The following is a 20500-nucleotide window of genomic DNA, read 5'->3' as shown; positions in this document are numbered from 1 at the left end:
CTCTTTCTTTCCAAACCCACCACAGGTACAAGTTCCATCAGAAGGAGGCACAAGAACACTGAAAAATCACTACTTTCAAAGCCGAGCTGTGCTCAACTGGCCTAAGAGGGAGGTAGACCAGGGAGATAAGTATTCTCCTACGTCCACCAAAAAGTGAGCATTCAGTAACAAGAAACAGCCGAGTGTCAATGGGGTTAGATTATGTGTATGAAGATATCTCCTCTGTAGTGCAGGCATGCAGTGACTGCTGAAATCTGGGAATGGATGGGAACACGGAGAAAACTCTTCAGCACCCCAGGCCCCACTCTAAGTAAAAGATAGCAGCAGCACATCACTGGAGGAATTTATATCTGTGGTGCACTTAAGGTAAAACTAGCAATCACAAATCCCAATTCAGTTAAACTAGCGACTACATTGACTCAATTATCCATGATATATATTTGCAAGACAAGGGTGTCCATTTCAAAATATAAATAATATTTACTGTAACCTCTACTGTTCTTCTATTTATAATGTCTAGTGTTTGATTAAAGAAGTATAAGACACACCAAAAAACCCAAGGGGGAACAAAAAGCCACTGTTGAATAATAAAGCAATCCAGAGAGCCAGACTTAGAGAAGATGCCATCTGGAAACTATCAGATTGGGATTGTGTGATACCTATGTTAATATGTTAAAGGATCTTGCTGTAACGGTGGACAGTATGCATGGATAGGTAGAGAATTTCAGCAAAGAGATGGAAACTATAGAAAAGAGTAACATGAAAATGCTAGAAAAAAAGTCATAATATCAGAGATGAAGAATTCTCTCAATGGGCTGAGGAGATGACTAGACACAACTGAAAAAATAATCCATAAACTTGGAAATAGGTTACCAGAACTTATCCAAACCAACACAAAGAATGAAAAAGAGTTACTGAAAAAAAAAAGAGAACAAGCTTACCAGATTTATGAAACAACATGAATGTTGTGGGTACTTAGAATCCCAAACACGTGGTACTTAGAGTCCCAAAAGGAAAATACAGAGAGAGAAAAGTGCAAAAAGAAACGTTTGAACAGATAATGGCTATGAATTTTACAAGGACAATGAAAATCAACAATCTAGGCTGGGCACGGTTGCTCACACCTGTACTGTCAGCACTTTGGAAGGCCAAGGTGATGGACCGTCTGAGGTCAGAAGTTTGAGACCAGTCTGGCCAACATGGTGAAACTCTGTCTCTACCAAAAATACAAAAATTAGCTGGGCCTGGTGGCATATGCTTGTAGTCCCAGCTCCTCAGGAGGCTGAAGCAGGAGAATCACTTGAACCTGGGAGGTGGAGGTTGCAGTGAGCCGAGATTGCGCCACTGCACTCCAGTCTGGGTGACAGAGTGAGGCTCCATCTCAAAAAAAAAAAAAAAAAAAAAAAAAAGAAAAAAGAAAAAGAAAAAAGAGAAAAGAAAAAAATCAACAATCTACAAATCTAGGAACTCAGAATACCTCAAGCAGATTAAACACAAAGAAATTAATAATAAACACATCATAGTCGAACTGTTGAAAAACAAAGATGAGAAAATCTTAAAGGTAGTCAGAGAAAAATGACCTATTGAAAACATAGGAACAAAGATCAGATACTAGTCAAACTATTTAAAACAGAAGATAATGGAACATCATCATTAAAGTGTTGCAAGGAATGAAACTCTCAACCCAGTATCTACATTCAGCAAAATTACTTTTAAAAACTGAAGGCAAAATACTTTTTCAGACACTCAAAATCTGAAAGACTTCAGCAGTAGCAGACCTGTGCTACAAAAAATGCTAAAAGTTGTTTTTCACAGAAAGAAACTGACACCAGATGGAAATTGAGATCTACCCCAGTAGATGAGAAGCACCAGAAATGGTAAAATAAAGAAAGAAAGAAAATATTTAAAATAGTTTTATTCTTGATCACTTTAAAACACAACTATTAGGGCAAAAATAGTGTCAATGTATTGTGAGATCTGTGACATAGTAGAAGTAAGCTTCTATTACAAAGAGTAATAGTATAGCATTTTGGGAGGGAGGAAGTAGAACTGCAATGATGTAAGGATTTATATGTCAAGTAGAATGATATCATTTGAAGGTGGAATGTGAAAAGTCAAAAATGTATATTATAAACATTGTGGAAAATACTAAAACCATTAAAAATTAATTTAGTAAGTGAGTAGTGGAGATAAACTCAATCTAAATGAAGGCAGAAAAAGATGAAAAAAGGAACAAAGTTTAAATGGGACAAAGAGAAATAACTAACTTGATGGTAGATGTAAATTCAACTCTATTAACAATTGCATTAATGCAAATGGTTTGAACATCTCAATTTAAAAGCTCAGATAAATTTAAAAGATATATCATACAAATTTAAAAGATATATCATACAAATACTAGTGAAAATAGAGCTGTGAGACTGTATTTATATCACCATAAAGAGAGTTCAGAACTTCAGAGGAAGAAATATTCCCAGAGGTAAGAAGAAACATTACATAAAGATAAAGGGGTCCTTTCATCTAGAAGACATAACCATCCTAAATACATATGTGCCTAACAACAGAGCTTCAAAATATACAAAACAGAGTTACGATCTAAAAGAGAAATAGACTAATTTACAGTTAAGGTTGGACACATCACCATTCATCCACAGTAGTCAATGAAGGAAGAGACAGACAATCAGTAAGGATACAGAAGAACACCAGCAACCAACTTCACCTAAATGACCTTGAGGGGACACCCCACCCAACAACCGCAGAAGACACATCCTTTTCAAGAGCCCATGAAACATTCACCAAGATGACTATATTCTGAACCATAAAACAAACCTCAACAAATCTAAAAAAACTGAAATCATAAGGGCACGCTTTCTGACCACAATAGCATTAAACTAACAAAGCTACTGTATATTGTGATGACGCCACTGGTATACAAAAATAAGGAGAAAACTTGGGCCCTCAGTAAGCTCCCATACCCTTGCTTACCTGTGGGAGCCAACTGTTCCGTGGATACTAGGGAGGAGTCACAGGACGGTATCTTACAGTACTCCCACCGCACTTGGCTGTTGGTTGTATGGCACCATGGGGCCCTTTTTCCGTCAGGATTGCGGCAGTAGTTTTCATCCAAATTTCTCAAAAAGAAGTGATTGTGAGTTTAGCTTTCCAAAAAGAAAAAAGTCTAGGGAACCACGCTTTGAGAACAACCGTTACGGGAAAAAACGTGCTAAAGTTCATTTGCTTTACTTATGACTAGATCAGTTTTTCTTCCAGAATACTTTATCCTGCGTTCCTACGGTAACTAAAACTAAGGCAAAGTCAATGGGATTTCACATTCCATAGCAGCAGAATGAGACCGGAGGGGACTTACTTGCAGGGAAAGTTTTCTGGTGTCCTGTTATGTGTGTGAGGGGTCTGTGCACTCCAGTGCTGACAGGTGTGCCCGGACACGGTAACAGCCACATTCCCGCGATAGTTTTCACCTGTTCCCTTCAGACACTGGTAGGTGGGACCAGAAGATGGTGGAGGTGTTGCTTGAATGGGCAAAATAAATTACAATGAATATATATATTTTTTGAGACGGAGTGTCGCTCTGTCGCCCAGGCTGGAGTCAGTGGCACGATCTCAGCTCACTGCAGCCTCTGCCTCGCGGGTTCAAGTCATTCTCCTGCCTCAGCCTCCCGAGTAGCTCAGACTACAGGTGCGTGTCACCACACCTGGCTATTTTTTTTGTATTTTTAGTAGAGGTGGGGTTTCATCATATTGGCCAGGTTGGTCTTGAACTCCTGACCTCGTGATCCGCCCACCTCGGCCTCCCGAAGTGCTGGGATTACAGGCGTGAGCCACCGTGCCCAGCCCTACAATGAATAATTTTAAAATAGAGAATGCACAGATGGATGTTAAGGAGGATGGCTGCGGGGTGCTCTGGCCTGTCTTGGCTTCTGCTCAGCCTCTCTTGGAATTTGGCACTTGAGAATTGTTTCATGTTTTCAGATGAAATCAATTTAGTAGCATCTATGCCTGTGAGACCCTTTCACAAGGAACTCCTTCAGAGAAAGACCCTTGGGTAGATGCTTCTTTCTATGTTCTCTTTGCTCAGTTCTTCCTACCTGGTAAGTATCAACACGTGTCACCTCACACCCCGAATTCTCACATACACCAAAGGTCCACTCTCTTTCCTGAAGAATAAATTATTCACTGAGTAGACATGACTGAATGGCACCCAACATGCCATAAAAGCCAAACAACCGGGAAAGAGTCCATGGAAAGAAGGCAAAAAACACCTCCAAGGAAAAGTGTGTGCATCCAGAAATCAAGATATTCTTGAGGAAAAAAGATGACAAAAAGAGAAACTGAAAAAAAAGAGAAATTAGTATTCATAAAAAGGGAGAATGCCTGAGGAACTTCCGCTTTCAAAGGACACATGTCAGAGGAAAGGAGGGGAGGCCAACCCTCACTGAATCCTTTTTAACCTTTCATGCCTGTATTTGTCTTAGTGTGTAATCCTTTGCTTCAAATTCTCAGAGAGGAAAATATGATAAAATTGTTTACTCCACATCATTTCTACTAGGTCTGCCATTTCATCTTCTCCTCTTGAACTCTTCCCCACCCCCACCACTCACCCTCTGCTCCCCAAGGTGGAAAAACTGGACACCCACAGACCTGAACATTGTAAACAAAGACACTCTTTGTTTACAAAACAACTATTAGAACTCTGGTTGAAAATGAAATCCATGTGTCAGAGAGCATGGGTCTGATTTCCCTTTAGCACAGAGAGAATAGGATGAACAACACCCAAAGCCTACATTTCAGTGAACTCCTGAGGCAGAAGTTTCAGTTGCAAAGAAAGAAAAACGTGATAAATGGACGCTCTGATCAATCACCCACAGTAACCAATAACCATAACTGTTTTAAACCAGCAATAAAATAAAGACCAATAACATCCCATAGGACTTGTAGGTCACTTTTCAGAGGCTGCACTCAGGCACTGACACATGTTTTCTTTTGATTTCAAGAACAGGGCAGGTCCAAATCCTGGAATCTGGGTGTGCATCATACTCACTGCAGCGGGGGATGTCGCAAAGTTCCCAGCGCTTGTTGGGGTCAGTGGTGAAACACCAAGGCCGCAGCTCCCCATCGGGGTTACGACAGTAATTCTTCTTCAGGTTCTTGTTTGGAAATCTGAATGGACAAGAAAGATTTTAGTAGCACTGAACATTTACGTTCATGGATGAGACTCTTTTCCAAGAGCAAACATTGAGCACCTGCTGTGTGCTAGGCCCAGTCGGGCATGGAGGAGGTAATCGGATGAAGGCTGTGTTCAGAGATGGCAACTAGGAAACAAGGTTGGCCCCGTATTCCAAGGACTTTCTTTTTTTTGTTTGTTTTTAGAGACAGGGTCCCACTTATTGCCCAGGCTTGCCTTGAACTCCTTGAACTCACTCAAGCAATCCTCCCGCTTCAGCCCTTTAAGTAACTAGGACTACAGGCATGTGCCACCATGCCCAGCTGCCAAGCACTGTTTTTCTAATAGTTTACATGTGTAAAAATCACTCAACAGAATCAGTGACCTTATCATTTTGGGCATCTGGAAAATTGATGTAAGCAAATTCCAGTTATTCAACCACAAATAATAGCAGTCTTTAAAATGCAAAGTGCTCCCTGCCTAAAGATACTCATCTAGTACCTAACAGAGCCAAGAGATGTACATCTTCATAGCTTAAAGGAATGGTCCTTCTGGTCTACCAGGCTCTGCTCCCACCAGCCTTGAAGCTTAGAAAAACCAAGAGGAGAAGCTGTGCTCTTGCAAGGGTCTCACCATGCAGTATGGGGCTGGATCCTTCCTCAGTGGGGCCCAGTGGCCAGGGCTGTTGGATGCACTCCATGCCTGGTGGCCCTCTGCGTTTATTCATTCCCTCTCTGATTGTAAATGCTTACCAGGATGGAAAGAGGAGCCAGCAGCTTCTTAAGCAATCCTCTTCTCCTTCTGGTTTCCTGGAAGTGCCTTTACCCAGTTTTGGACCCTTAGGCCTTTCCTGTATTTCTCCTTTGAAGGAAAATGGCAGCTGCTGTGTTTTAAGCTAGCTATTTGGAATGGGAGGTGTACAAATTCAATAGAGCTGCTTTCCACCATGGAATCTGTGGCTCAGCCTCACTTCTGCATTCTTGAAAGCCCTGGTATGGCCCTGTAGTCATCACAGAATGAAGAGGAAGACCAGAAGCGACTGTGGAATGGGAGGTGTTTTCCAGCACAATTAATGTGAAATAGAATACTCACGAAACCTTATTCTAGGAACCATCATGACTTTCTAGAGCAAGAAGCTTATTCTTATTTTAAATTCATGGTCCCCTTAGAGAATCTGATGAAAGTTATGAATCCTCATTCCAGAAAAACACATTGATGTAAATATACATAAAACATCAGGGATTCAAAAATCCATGACGTCTGCTCATAGGTCAAAGGTTAGGAGACTTGAATCTCATTGGTACAAAGGGAAAAGAAAGACAAGGAGTAAAGAGAAAAGGAAAATATTTGGAAAATACACCAGCAACATGTGTGTGTGTATTTCTGAAGACAGATGTTAATGTATTCATTACTGACATTAGTGTTTGAATGTGTGTGCACATCAGCTGAGGATCTGGTTATTCAAATCAGATTCAGAGGGTGTGACATTCTGGATTTCTAACAAACTCTCAAAAAACATCCCTGCTGCTGACCCATGGACCATATTTTGAGCAGCAAGAATGCGTATTTCACTTGCAATATTGTGGGAGGAGGTTAGCTTTGAAATTAAAAACATCAGGCGTTCACTTCTTGAGGAATGCTAAAATATCTAAATGACAGCAAATGTCTGATAGAGCTGCAGAGCCTTAAACATGGAATGTTTTTCCCAGTGAGACTTACTTGGAAGGAATGTATCCATGAGCGTGTGGGCTCTGAGAGTCCCAGGCCTGGCATTCCAGTCCAGACATGGTCTTGGAAATTTTGCCGTCATAGTTTTCTCCACTGCAATGCATACATTCCTCTGGACAGAGTGGGAAGGAAGGACAGAGAGGAAGAAGAAAACTGAAATGGATGAAGCAAAATAGAGAGTAAAAACCAGAATCCTACTCACTTAAGTGCGACTTGCCTCTCATTCCGATGTAATTCACAACAGGCACTTGGCAATAAAATTGGCAATAAGGACTCAGGATTTTCTAGCATAATCCAAATGTCATTTTCCTTTTAAACCGTAACATTCACATATTTTAGTCAATACTCCCTCAACTATTGTAGTCATGACCAAGTTCAGAATTTCCATGATGCCATGTCCTTAGACTGGGATGCACAGGCCAGTGGGGAGCCAAGGGTGCATATATTCCCAGGAGTCTACGTTCTCCATTAGGAGTTTTCAATATTTGGCATCTTCATTTCAATAATGATCTTTAAAACTTTGTATGAAATTATTCTGATCATTCCGCTGACTGCTGAATGACCTGGCACCATCTCAGGGTTTTAGTCTGGAGTTTTTGTTTATGCTCATGGCCTCACGGAGAACAATATTCACCTGAAGTGACAGCGCTTCTCTTTTTATGTTGTTGAGAAGCATGATTGGTTCTTTTTTGCAAAATTATTCACAAACTTAAACTTTGATTCAGAATTATTGAAGTAACATGGTGAGGCAGAGTAATATGTGACTTAAATTTTATGGAGTACTAAGGAAAACGGGCAGACTTAATATAAAAGTGATGCATTGGTGGTGCTTAAGGGCAAATACCTATAACATGGTGTACAAATAAAGGATCCCCGTGATTTGAACAGGTGGAAGTGATGGGAGAACTGAGTTGTCACACAGTACCATATCCACACTGTCACACAAATCTCACCTTTATTTATTCCCTTTTGCACTAATATAGCCAGAAATGTGAAACGATGACAGTTTTTTCAGTAGGATTTTTTAAAAATTTTTTAGCATTGACCTTTGAGATGCACTATTAAATTGCTCAGTCCATTCAAATAATGGATTGCTGATTTAAAAACTGGTTCCTTGCTTAGCTTCAGCAAAACAGCAAAGTCTACCACATTAAATATATATTGTTTATTTGATTTTTATTGATTTTGTTGTTTTATTTTAACTACTTAATTGCAAATCTGTCTTGGGGTTAACACTGTGTAAGAGTTGCAAGCATAAGAAGTTTGTACTTAGAGTTTAGATGTAGTTTTATATTTGTACATGTTGATGTAACATTTTAATAAAAATAATTCAGGTCTGCTGGGCATGGTGGCTCATGCCTGTAATCCCAGCACTTTGGGAGGCTGAGGCAGGCGGATCACCTGAGGTCGAGAGTTCAAGACCAGCCTGACCTACATGGAGAAACCCTGTCTCTACTAAAAATATAAAATTAGCCAGGCATGGTGGCACATGCCTGTAATCCCAGCTACTTGGGAGGCTGAGGTAGCAGAATCTCTTGAACCCGGAGGCGGAGGTTGTGGTGAGCTGAGATTGCACCGTTGCACTCTAGCCTGGGCAACGAGAGCAAAACTCTGTCTCAGAAAAAAAAAAAAAATTCAGGTTAATTCTGGGGTTTTGCTTCTTTCCGAGAGGTGAATACGTTACTCAATTATTAATAACATCCCTGTGGGAAGGGGCTTTACAACAAATTATTTTACAGGTGAAGGGCAGAAATGAAAACATTTTCTAGAGCCACTCCTGACCTTCACACTCAAGAATGTCGCAGTAGTCATATCTCTTTTCTGGATCAGTAGTATAGCACCAGGGCCCCTGTGGATCATTGTCTGGATTCCTGCAGTAGTTCTCCTCCAGTCCCTCTGAGGGGTGTGTAGCAGGTGAGAATCTGGGGAGGATGGAAAAGAAGCACTTAGACTATATTCTAAAAATCAGCTTGCTATTAGCAAGGCAGAAGGAGATGCTCTCGATTCCCATCTGAGATTGTCATCCAAATGCATTTCAGCTGGGTGCTGCAGCATTTGTGTGGTCAGATTTTCAATTTCTCTATTGATAGGCTGCTTCTGGCACAGTAGCTAATATTACCATTGCTACTGTGACAGCCAAGTCTTAGACAGAGAGCCAAAATATTTTTATTGCACAGTCAGGAGAAATATAAAGGCCTCAAAAGCCTGCCATGGTCTTAATTCATTCCAAACACCTGCTTTTGTCAGTTACCGTTTTCTCTGTAAAAATTTTTGTAGTTAATACCATTTTGTCCATGTGAACTATCTGCCAGGAATTCCACTAACATCTTTCCACACATTCTCTCTTTTAGTCCTAATAAAACCATTTGAGGAAGGTGTTATTATCCCTATTTTACAGATGAGAAAACTGAGTGGCAACGTAAAACAAAACAAAACAAAACTTGCCTAAGTGTAAATAGCTATGAAGAAGCAGATCAAGAATTCAAAGTTGATCTGTCTGATTCCAAAGTCCTGGTTTTCTCTGAAATGCAGCTTGAATTATTGGGGATGGAGGAGGGATTTAAGCTTATTTTCAGTTCTAGAGATGAGTTGCTGTATAGAGACAACCATTTAGATGAAAATCACAAGACTTACAGTCTAGAAAGGCAGGTTTTATTTCTGGTTCTTCTGTGAACCTATTTGGGATAACCCCCACCCCCCGAGATCTCAGTTCCCTCATAAAGATGAGCCTAGACTACCTCATAAAAATGGCCCAGAGTGTCTCCATGGCCCCCAATAGTCTCTGACTTTGCCATTTGGTTGAATCAGTTTTCATTAACTCACGGGGAATATTTGATCTGCTCATCTCATAGGGATATAGCAAAGGCAATTTGTTGAGTGTTGGGGGAATGGATAAAGGTGAGTAACAAGCACTAAGTTCCTATTTGATAAGCGTCATTACTGAGAACTTAATGCCACCTAACACCAAACTGGGAAAAGTACAAAAAAATGCACTAAAATAAATAATAAGCAAGTTGTGACATTTGAATTTCACGTATCTTCATTTTCATTTTTATATTTTATTTACTCTTTTGCTCCACAATTTGAGTCGAACATGTGATGAGAGTTCTAACTTGATATGCTTACTTCAGTCCGAAACATAGTCATCTTTGATCTTTTCTCAGATTTGGCCTAAAACTCATAGTTTCATTGATTTTTTTTTAACTAGGCATTCTTCTATGTTCTAGGTCTTCAGGAAACCTCCGTACCCAAGAAAAAATAGAAAGCAACCATGTTCGACTATGGTGCCAAAAATAGTTGAATATCGACATCAGAAAGATTCTTTCTATCTGCTTATTCACATATTCTGATTTGAATTAAAAGTGATGAAATTATCCTAAATACAGTTGGCCCTCTGTATCCGTGGGTTCCAGATCCACAAATTCAACCAACTGTGGATGGAAAAGACTTGAAAAAGATGACAGAAAATAACAATATGACAATAAAACATAACACAAATAAAAACAATACAGTATAACAACGATTACATAGCATTTACATTATATTAGGGATTATACAAGAGAAGGTATGTAGGTTATATGCAAATACTGCACCATTTTATATAAGGGACTTGAGAAGCATGGATTTTGGTAGCCACAGGGGTCCTGGAACCAATCCCTCACAGACACAGAGGGACAACTTTACAGTAGATGAACACAAAGATGAAAGGGAAAGTCTTACCTAGGTCTGTGGGGAGAAGTGGAACTCCATTTTTGACAGGTGATGCCATTTTTTGTTTTGGACATCGTCCCTCTGTAGTTCTTTCCATTCCCAGTCTTGCACTCTGAGAGATACACTGAAGGGAAGTCCACACAGTGGTCAAAGTCTTTCACAAGACACCACATGAAGGTCTGCACAGCATAGTCATGTTGAGAAAAAGATCTCATGCACTAGACCCCCTGTTTCTGCTTTCTAAAAGATCATCTTTTGCATCTGCAAAAAGGCTGCAGTAAACTGAGCCATTCCATACTTTGATTCATGTATTCAAATGCTACTTATGAGCTCTCTGTGTATCGAGCCCCACCAGGATGCTGGGGACACATGGGGCACAGTGCAGCCAGAGGCTTGGCCGTCATGGAGCTTACATTCTAGTGGAATCAGGCAGGGGGGTTACAGGAAATATTCAAGGAAACAATATAAAATGAGATCACTTAATGATGATACATATTACATACATGATAAGACAGAGTGACAGAATGGGGAAAGGGCTTTTTAGATGGGGGAATGGCAGGCTTTTCAGAGGCTGAAAGAGATCCAACCCACTTCTACTTCTTCAGGCTCTCAGTGATATGAAAAAGTGCCAAACAGGGCTATAAAATTGTGGTCTACTGTAAATGGTTTGCAGTAAAAGTTCTCAACCAGCTTCCACTCAACCAACTCACCAGTTAGACAATGGGCCCTCTCCTGTGTTTAAAACAGTCCAGTGCCCACCTGGGTCCACATGCAGCTGGCAGGTGTTTGCTAGTGTGCCCACTGATGTCTGTTCCCCCCACGTGAGTTATGTGCTTACAACGAGTCATTTCTTTGCATTTTCCAACTTTCTTACATTTATATTTAATTAAAGATGATCTAAACTGAGAAATGAATGTGAAAAGAAACAAAGCTCTTTTTTGTTTGATTTTTAACTAAATTAAATGTTTTTAACAAGTTGAAACATGAATCATTTAAAAAAATTGCTATCAAATCCACAGAGGGCAATCCACTCATAGAGTTGACTATAAAGCTTGAGGAGGAATTCATAAAAATCTAAAGGTTTTACACATTCAGATTGATTAATAAATGTCGAGATATGGTCCACTTCAAAAATAAGGAAAGTAATTATTGTAGATGTTGCACTAGAGCATAGTTTATGCAGGAAATACACCAGAGACCTTCTACTGGTGACCCCATATTCGTAGAAGAAAAGCCTCTGCTCTACATCAAAAGGTGGCAAGTACACTTGTGTTTTCAATGAAAATATACAATGTTTAAGGTATATTTGCACCATCATTTAAGGTTACCCACTTTAGCCGTTTTTTAATTAATTGATCAATCACATGGGGAAAGTACTCCTAACATACCTACAGCAAACTAATGCTTTTAACCCAATACTACGTATTATGATTGCAAGTACATCTTCATTGGGACATAGTATTACAGTAGACATAAGACACTCATCAAAAGTGTAAACTCAAGGTACTTTGTGAAAGGGAGGTCTAGGGGTCAAGGAAGATTTGCAAAGGACGTGATGATTGAGCTGACACCTAGGAGATAAGAAGGAGCTGGCACAGCAGGACAAAGGTGAAGAGGGTCCCAGGCAGGAGGGTGTGTGCTTGGGGTGGTGAAGGAACAGAAGTAAGGCCAGTGTAGAAAAGTTTAGCAAGCCAAGCAAACAGCAGCTGGGGGTTACTTAAGTAATGCTGGGCCCTAGCACATTTGGGAAGTCTTTGGGTCTTATTTTAAGGGCACTAGGAAGGGCTTTAAACAGGGAAGTTACATTTCTTAGAGATCATGTGTACAGCTACAAGTAGCCCCAACCAGTGGTGATAGGGTCTTGGACTTGGTGAAGGCAGTGTGGCTGGTGGCAAGTGGCAGAAGTAAATGTGATCTAACACTGACTGTTCCTGGCAAAACCCTGGCAGGTAAGTTAGTAGCAGGTCAATATCCCACAGCAAAGAAACAAGGACCAAAAAATGACTGACTTTTGACTTTTCACTTCTTTTTTTTTTGTATGTACCCACCAGAGTTTATATAACCTTTTGCTCCCTTCTGTCACTTTGAAAACAAGCAAACTAAGCCTTCAAACTTCAGACTTCAAACTCAACCTACAGTCATTCCCATGTTCCTTCTGGTTAACAATTTACAAATGACATATTTAAATGTTAGCATTTTGTAGAGAGAACCAGGAGAATCAGGGTTTTTTTTTTTTTTTTTTTAATCTGGTACAATTAGGTGATCCTATTTAGTTTACCGTTTGCTTGCTACTTGTAAGAACTAATAACTTCACCAGATAAAGTTTAGATTTAATCTGCACTGTAATCTCAAGAATTTGAGATAAATAGTGGTAAGGAAGAAAGTACAATGCGTACAGCTAATGAAACCCAGGAAGATGAGTCAATGCATAGAAATAATTCCAACCCAAATAAATACTATTTAAAATGCTACTTAGAGTTTTGCCGTAATACTAGACACAATATGGCAAATCATCCTCAAGAATACAAGAACTAAGGTGTTTCCAGTCCTCTTTAACACCTGGAATGCAGAATGTTTGGAGAGCTAAATTGTTCTTATTAATGGTCTTAATACCTGGCCACCAACACAGTAGAGGAAACAGTTTTTAAAGTGTCATACATCCCTTCAAATATTTATACTTGATGGGATATGCTTAATGGGAGCATACTTGATGGGATATACTTGATGGGAAATGCTTAATGAAACATTTGCACATCTAAAAAGGCATGCAATTTCTATTGAAATCCTGTCTGCCTCTTATTCTAAGCAGTGGGACTATTGACCCACATTTTAAAATAAACTATAGAAAAGGAACTGTAACTTTTACACATTTTTAAAAGACAACATTTCAGAAATCTGAGAAAAATATAGACCATGTCCCCCAAAGTGTGAAAAATTTAAGAGTAAAAATAAGATTTGTGTCCCAATCTAAATGTTTCTGAGGATTAAAACACCTCAGTATTTCTGTTTTACAAGGCTTTGTCCAGATGTTAGGGCCCAAGGACCATGGTCACCCTGCAGAATAAGAAGCCAAGACCAAAAGGAATGCTTAGACTTCTCATCTCCTTGTTAAATATAAAATAATATTTTAAAAATCTTATTTTCAGGGTCATAGAGGTAGAAGTGATTTTGTAAATTGAATCCTTTCATTCTTTGAACCAAAAAAAATTTAAATCTAAGAGGTGAAGTAATATACTCAAGCTGACATGGTTAGTTAGTAATCAAATCCTGTCCTAACTCAGAATTCAATTTTATAACACCATAGCGCCTTCCTCCTCTGGTCTCATAAATTGAAGATAGAACAGAGAAAGAGGAAGAGTGGGAGGATGGGGAGGACAGTAGGAGGAGGAGGAAGAAAATGTACTCACCTTTCTTTTCAAATAAAACTACATCTCTCATCCTAATGATTATGGAGGACTTCCTGTTTTCAGCCATTATCACACATTGTTGCTCTTTACTGTGATATTGGAATGCCCTGCAGAACGAAGCAGGAAATCCAATAAGTATTTTTCTTTATTTAAAGAAAACAAATGTTTATTAATAAGTGAGACATGCTAAAGATCATTGAATATCTTGAGGGACCAGAGAGCTCAGAATTGCTGCCTCTTTCAGTTATTTGGACATGGCATCGATGAAGTACTGAACAAAATACACCAACGTGGCAGCAAATCTTATCTGCCCTTACCTTCCCTCCCTCATAATTTTCTCTTTCTTCCTGTTTCAACTGCTTTACTTCTTCTTCACTCATCTTCTTAATTTTTGTTTTTGGGTTGGAAAGAAGCAACTCTGGTTGCTTGAACCCATTCGCCAAGATAGTCCATCTCCATGACCTCCCAACTCTGATCAGTTCCCCTGAACCTCTGCTCCACATTCCACCCCGCCCTGGCCCCTGACCCCTCCCATCTCCATCCCGTGGTCCTGCTATGGGTGCTCAGTCTGGAATCCATAGCTACCTTCCCAAGCCCATCACCTACACAAAGTCTCTGCTTTAGTCAACTTGATCTCTTAATGGTCCCCCTCAGAAGGTGCAGGGCTGCATCTTCCCCTGCCTTCCTGGTGCTTGTCAAGAGCTCTCTCAACTCCAAACCCAGCTCAGTTCCCACCTCCTCCCTGAGCCTTCTCTAGCTGCCTCAACCTTAGGCACTGTTCTTTCTTCTGGATCTGGGTAGAGCATGCATTGATTATGCCTGTACCTCACTTGGGCTGTCTTTTTTTTTTTTTTTTAACATTATATCCAGTTTCTTTGACTACACCTTAAATACTAAAGGGCAGGCACTGGATCTTGTAGCTATAAGTCATTGCTCAGATCTATCTAGGACACTTTCATTCACCCGATCCTCAACAAACATTTACTGATGATGATGTTGAAAACTGGAGCTCAGAACAATAACTGCTAATGTTTGTGTCCGGTGTAAAAACAAATAGCTTCCTTTTAGGGTATTTTTCTAACAAAGACTCCAATAAACCTTAACAAGAAGCTGTTAGTGTGGCTTCACATACTATGAGCAAATGTAGTTCCAAACTCTGGCTCCATAAATTTCTCTTTCCTCTTAAGTCGTTAATAAATTTGTGAGTAAATTACTTGCCATCTGAATTACAGATTTCTGGGTAGGTGCAACGACAATGGAAATACCTGCAGGTGAATTCTTTGTCCTCCTCACATTTGGCTGCACATTCTTCTATACTTCCTGCCCCCAGCTGCTTCTTAGTGACACTGAACAGTGAAGCCCCCTGGGTATTCACATAGTCATCCAGAGGCTCTCCTTGACCTAGAGGTGGGAGATCCAAGTGGAATAAATGGTCAGTAAATCAATGCCAATGTCTAATTTTCATGACTTCCTTTTAATCTATTTGGTTTGCATTAACCAAATAAAACTTTCTGTTTACTGGAAGTAGAATGGGTAGCTATGAATCAAAATGTTTAGTTAAGAACACACAGTCGGGCATGTGGACATAAATAAAGATGGCAACTAAAGACACTGGGGACTACCAGAGAAGGGAGAGAGGGAGTGAGGCAAGGGCTGAAAAACTGCCTATTTAGTAGGTATTTAGCTCACTACCTGGGTGATGGGATCATTTGCACCCCAAAGCTCAGTGTCATGCAATTTAGTTATGTAACAAACCTGCACATGTACCCCTGACTCTAAAAGTTGAAATTATAAAACAAAGAAAAACAGTTTCATTAACAGATTGCAAGATAGTAAAAGATTAACTGGATTGACAAACAGGTTAGAACTATGGAACCACTACTATGTTACCATATTAGTGGATATAAATCCTTAAACAAGAACAAATTTTATGTTTGCTATCGATTGTGCCATGTCATGAGAGAAGAGTAAGGCACCATCAGTGGCAGTTGTGTTACCAAGATTGATGTTGATTTGTTCATCCCTGGGTAGAAATGGAACTTGGAGGCCATTGTTTGATTTCCTACAATATGCGCTTTGGTTCTGACACTGTCACTTGAACCGGTGGGAAGCATCCTCTGAATGGTCCCTCCTTGAGATACATAAGTTTTGGTGCATAGATGATGGTGGAAATAAACAACTGAACTAAATTATGTTGCCACCTTGGACAAAAATTGGGCAAAACACTGGAGGGTAAGAAGCTCCCCAACAAAGAAGGCCATTTTTGTACTGGGCTTATGACAGTCACACAACACTACTAATTGGGGAGAAATCAGTTTTTCCAAGGTGTTGACAGGTATCTGGATTTCGGAGGAAATTGTAAAAAAGCAGAACCTGGGACAAATACTGGTCTTGGTTTTTCTTTGAGATCAAATCTGAGACAACGAATCTGTCCGAAAGCTGCTTTCTGCCTGGTTGTGGCAGAGGGTGGCCAAGGGGGCCTCAGCTGTGCTCCCACCACAAGGCTACAGGGTATCCCCTTGTCCTGAGGCTCTTCTGGACATCTGGCTGAGCTTTGGTAGCTCTATTCCAAGCCTGGAGATGCCAGCTCCATCCTTGGCACAGAATGCTAGTGATGTGCACAGGGGTGAGAGGCCAAAAGAGGCTAATAAAATGAAGACAGCCAAGCTCCATGGAATTAGACAACAGGACAACCTTGACCACTTTGAGGGGCGTGGTGGGGGCCACAGGCAGAGGGAGTGGGTTACAGAGTGACTAGGAGAGCAGTGGAGGCTGCAGGAGGAGACAAGCCTGGCTCTGAAGACAGCGAGCCCTCCAGGGAACATGCAGTCAGGGGAGGTTCTGAAAGATGACACACTGCAGGGCGCATTGGTTTGTATGCTGATGACAAGTATCCAGTAGGAAAGCAAATGAACAGATTCTCATTCTCAGAAAGGCCTGTCCTGACCTCCTGAGGGTACACAGAGCACAAGGGGCAGGACAGGGAGGCGGATGCATGCTCATCGATTCATGCAAAGTCCTCGGCCAAAGTCCCCCTGCTCCCCACCTCTGGGACTTTGTCCTTCCTCAATTTAAGACATTCCGGGCTGGAAAAATGGATTATTGAGCAGGAGTTGGCTGATGCATTCTAAAGCTAATCCACTAAAAAGCACTTGAGAGATATATCAAAAGATCACAAAGAAATAGATGCTTTAGGCCCATATCCATGTCTTTACCCCGCACTTTCTGCCAACTTGAACTCTCATTTTCAAGAAGAGTTGTGTTTTGGTTAATTCTATAGCTCACAGTGTGACTTCAAAACACACAATAAATCCACAAAGTGTGTCCTACAGTGAGTTCAGTTAAACTTTCTGAAGAGTTTTTTTGAAGTATAGCAGAGCAGGCTACAATTGATATTCAAAAAAAGAAAACTTCCATTTATTTCCGCCTTCAATTAAGTTCTCTGTGTCATGTTATTATGCTTCATAGCGCATCGCTGCTGAGATCCCCTCCCCAGCTCATGTCCCTAGGAAATATCCCAAAACAGAATCAAACTTTTTTCTTTTCAATTTGAAATAATTTCCCCCCATTTTTTTTTCTCTTATTCACCTCTAGGACTCATATGGCAATAGGATTTGATAGGGCTTATTTGCTGGCAAGGAAACATCAAACAAATCTTTTAGTGGAAAAATACATTTATATTATAGGCAAAATGCAGATGTATATTGCTACTGATGCAAATGTATTTTATTAATGGTGTGAGAATTTCTTCCTCACTGTGGTGTGTGAATGTGTATGCATATTTGCATGTGTAAAAGACTTAATCTGTGAAATGGAAGATGTTTCTCCACTTCCCACTAAGCATGGCTGTAAAAGAAACTTTTTCCTCTCCCCGGGCATTGCAGCACACTGGAAAGATGATACATCCACAGAAAGCCTGGCTTTCCAAAAGAGCTTATGAGAGAATATGCCCACCAGGTTGGTTAAAACATATGTTAATCCTGTGGCAGAGAAGTTTGATCTAGCCTTTGGGTGTAGCCCACTGAATAAGTTCATAGTGATCTATGTCCTAGTTTCCATGCATTGAAATATAATATTCATACCCCCCAACATACACCAATTTCTTACAAAAATTTCTTTAATTTTCTCCTGCTCTGTATTTTCTTTGATAGCTCCTTGAATGGCTTCCACTAAATTCAAATATATTTGACTCTAAAGTGCAACTTGTAAAATTTTATCTGGTAATTTATAGATTGAATTTCAAGTGTACATTATTTACATGAAGAACTACTAGCAAATCGTATGATTCCGTTTGTATGAAATGTTCAAAATGGCAAAGATATAAATATAGAAAGTAGATTAGTGGTTGCCAGAAGCTGCAGATTGGGGGTAACAGGTAAGGAGAGTGGAGTGCGTTTTTGGGGGTATGAATAGTTTTAAAATTTATTCTGATGGTGGCTGCACAACTCTCAATATATTGAAATCCATTGGATTTTATGCCTAAATGGGTGAATTCTATATGTTAATTATATCTCAATAAAGCTTTTTTTTTTTTTTTTTTTAAAGAAAAAGAACTACTAGGACATGTTTAGAATATTCTTTCAAAGGCTTAAACAAAGCTGAAAAGTGAGAAGAGCCCTAGATTCCTTCTGGGAAACCTGGCTTAAATACAGTTTTCTTTATTTCCCATATCTGAGAATTTGGTCACTGAGCAAGTAACATGATTTTCCTAAGTCTAGATTTCTTTGTTTATAAAATGAGGATGAATATGCTACCCTACCTATACCACGAGCTAAATAAGCTAGTATTTGTAAAGGACACACACTCACACTCACATTCACACACAGATATGTATGTATGTGTAAAAATGTAGGGACCTAACCCAAGCACTAAGTGAGTATTTGTTGATCATTATCTGCATACAGCATCTGGCAAATGGATGCGTGTGATTTTTCCGGGGATAAGAGGCAAACGTATACTGATGGAAAGCCTTCCTCAGGCCATAACAAAGAGAGAAATGCTGAGTCCCCGACCCTGCCACCACCATGAACTGGTGAGAGAACAGAATATATTCAAAGAGATATTTCACTGTTTAACTTGCAAGTGAGGGGAGCATGACACCGTAACAGAGATGATATAAATTAGTCAAACTGAGAACCAGGCAAAGAGCTTAGCCGTCCTTTGCATAATTAGCTACATTGGCTCTTTTTCAATTAGACTGGCCATTATGTGGGTGCACTCATTTAGATGTGAAAAATCACCCATTATTTTCTCTGCCCATTCATTCCAGCACCCTGACAATCTTCACGGGAAACTTAAACTTATTTCTTGAAGAATTCCTCAATCTTATACAAGCTTTTCAACTGGAAGTTTCATGAATCAAAAATTAAATGAATTGCACATAAAGCCATGGCATATGTATTTTTACTACATTGTGGGAGAAAAAATAATTATTATAATTAAAAAAAACTATGTCTTACCTGATTTCAGAAATAAAAGAAGTAGAAGAACCACTTCCTTATGTTCCATTTTGGGACTGGCCAGCAGTGCCCAGAAAGTGTGTCCCAATCCCAGGATGTTGTTGACTTACATGAGAGTAAACGCACCCACAAACCAGATAGTCAAATTAAGTTAATGATTCTCTCAGAGACCCATGCCACTGGCTCAGCAGGGTTCAAACATTACCTTGAATAAAGGGTCCTTACAAAATGTTTGAGGGTGGAATCTACAATAGATGCTGGGAAGTGGTGAAAGCAATCTCCCCACTCGGCTGCCACGCTGCCTTCATGTCTCCTTATTCCTTCCCACACCCTTGTACTTTATCTCTCGCAATTAGTCTTATTTCCTCCCCTCTTCTTTTATTCCCTTTCTTTTGGAGAAAATGAAATCATAAAAGTATCTCACATTTGCTGGAACCTCCCATGATGAGACCCTCCGCCAAGCGCTGCACGTCCATAGCCTCCCTCAAGCTTCCCAACAGGCAGGGCTGTTCTCATTCCTGCTGTACGAGGGATGGGGCTGAGGCCTTCCCCAAGGTTGTGTCGCTACCCAGGGGTGCAGCTGATAGACAAAACCCTTTCAGGTCTTAGATGACAAACTTAAGTTAGGTGTAAACGTTAATATCTCTACATCCTACACCAAATGACATAGAAATTACGACATAAGTGAAAGTATCTTATTATCTTCAAAATTTCTTTATTCCCAGTGAACTCACATGTTTTCTGTAATTATAAATTATGTTATAAGACATCAATCTTTCCCCCAAATGAATGTATGCCATATTATTATATTCTCATTCTCATGAAATAAAGCAAGACTGGTAGCATTAAGTGGAAAGCGTCTATCTCAATTTTAAATGTTGAATCTGTACTTTTCCCTGGCTTAAGTCTAGAGCAACCAGGTAGTATATATGCTGTAAAACTTCTATTTTAGTGTTCAAAGATATTTAGGAATAAATCAATTGACCTCTCTATTTTAGATGTGAAATAAGGAC

At 39.9% G+C, this 20500-nt stretch overlaps 1 protein-coding gene across 1 annotated transcript in view; it reads right to left on the bottom strand.

The window, feature by feature from the left end:
* LOC100982214 (plasminogen) overlaps window positions 1–19948 on the bottom strand; it is a 51279-nt gene extending 31331 nt beyond the window's left edge. The window contains exons 1-9 of the mRNA XM_003820242.4: window positions 19488–19948; window positions 15294–15429; window positions 14029–14135; window positions 10631–10745; window positions 8693–8832; window positions 6902–7022; window positions 5060–5178; window positions 3368–3530; window positions 2986–3131 (exon numbers count right to left, since the gene is read on the bottom strand). Coding sequence (XP_003820290.1) covers window positions 2986–3131; window positions 3368–3530; window positions 5060–5178; window positions 6902–7022; window positions 8693–8832; window positions 10631–10745; window positions 14029–14135; window positions 15294–15429; window positions 19488–19536 — 1096 coding nt within the window. The 5' untranslated portion in view covers window positions 19537–19948. The remainder of the gene's footprint in view (window positions 1–2985; window positions 3132–3367; window positions 3531–5059; window positions 5179–6901; window positions 7023–8692; window positions 8833–10630; window positions 10746–14028; window positions 14136–15293; window positions 15430–19487) is intronic.
* Between the last annotated feature and the right edge of the window lie 552 nt (window positions 19949–20500).

The sequence above is a fragment of the Pan paniscus genome, chromosome 5 (genome assembly GCF_029289425.2).
Source record: "Pan paniscus chromosome 5, NHGRI_mPanPan1-v2.0_pri, whole genome shotgun sequence".
Classification (NCBI taxonomy): Eukaryota; Metazoa; Chordata; class Mammalia; order Primates; family Hominidae; genus Pan; species Pan paniscus.
This window is presented reverse-complemented; position numbering and strand designations above follow the sequence as displayed.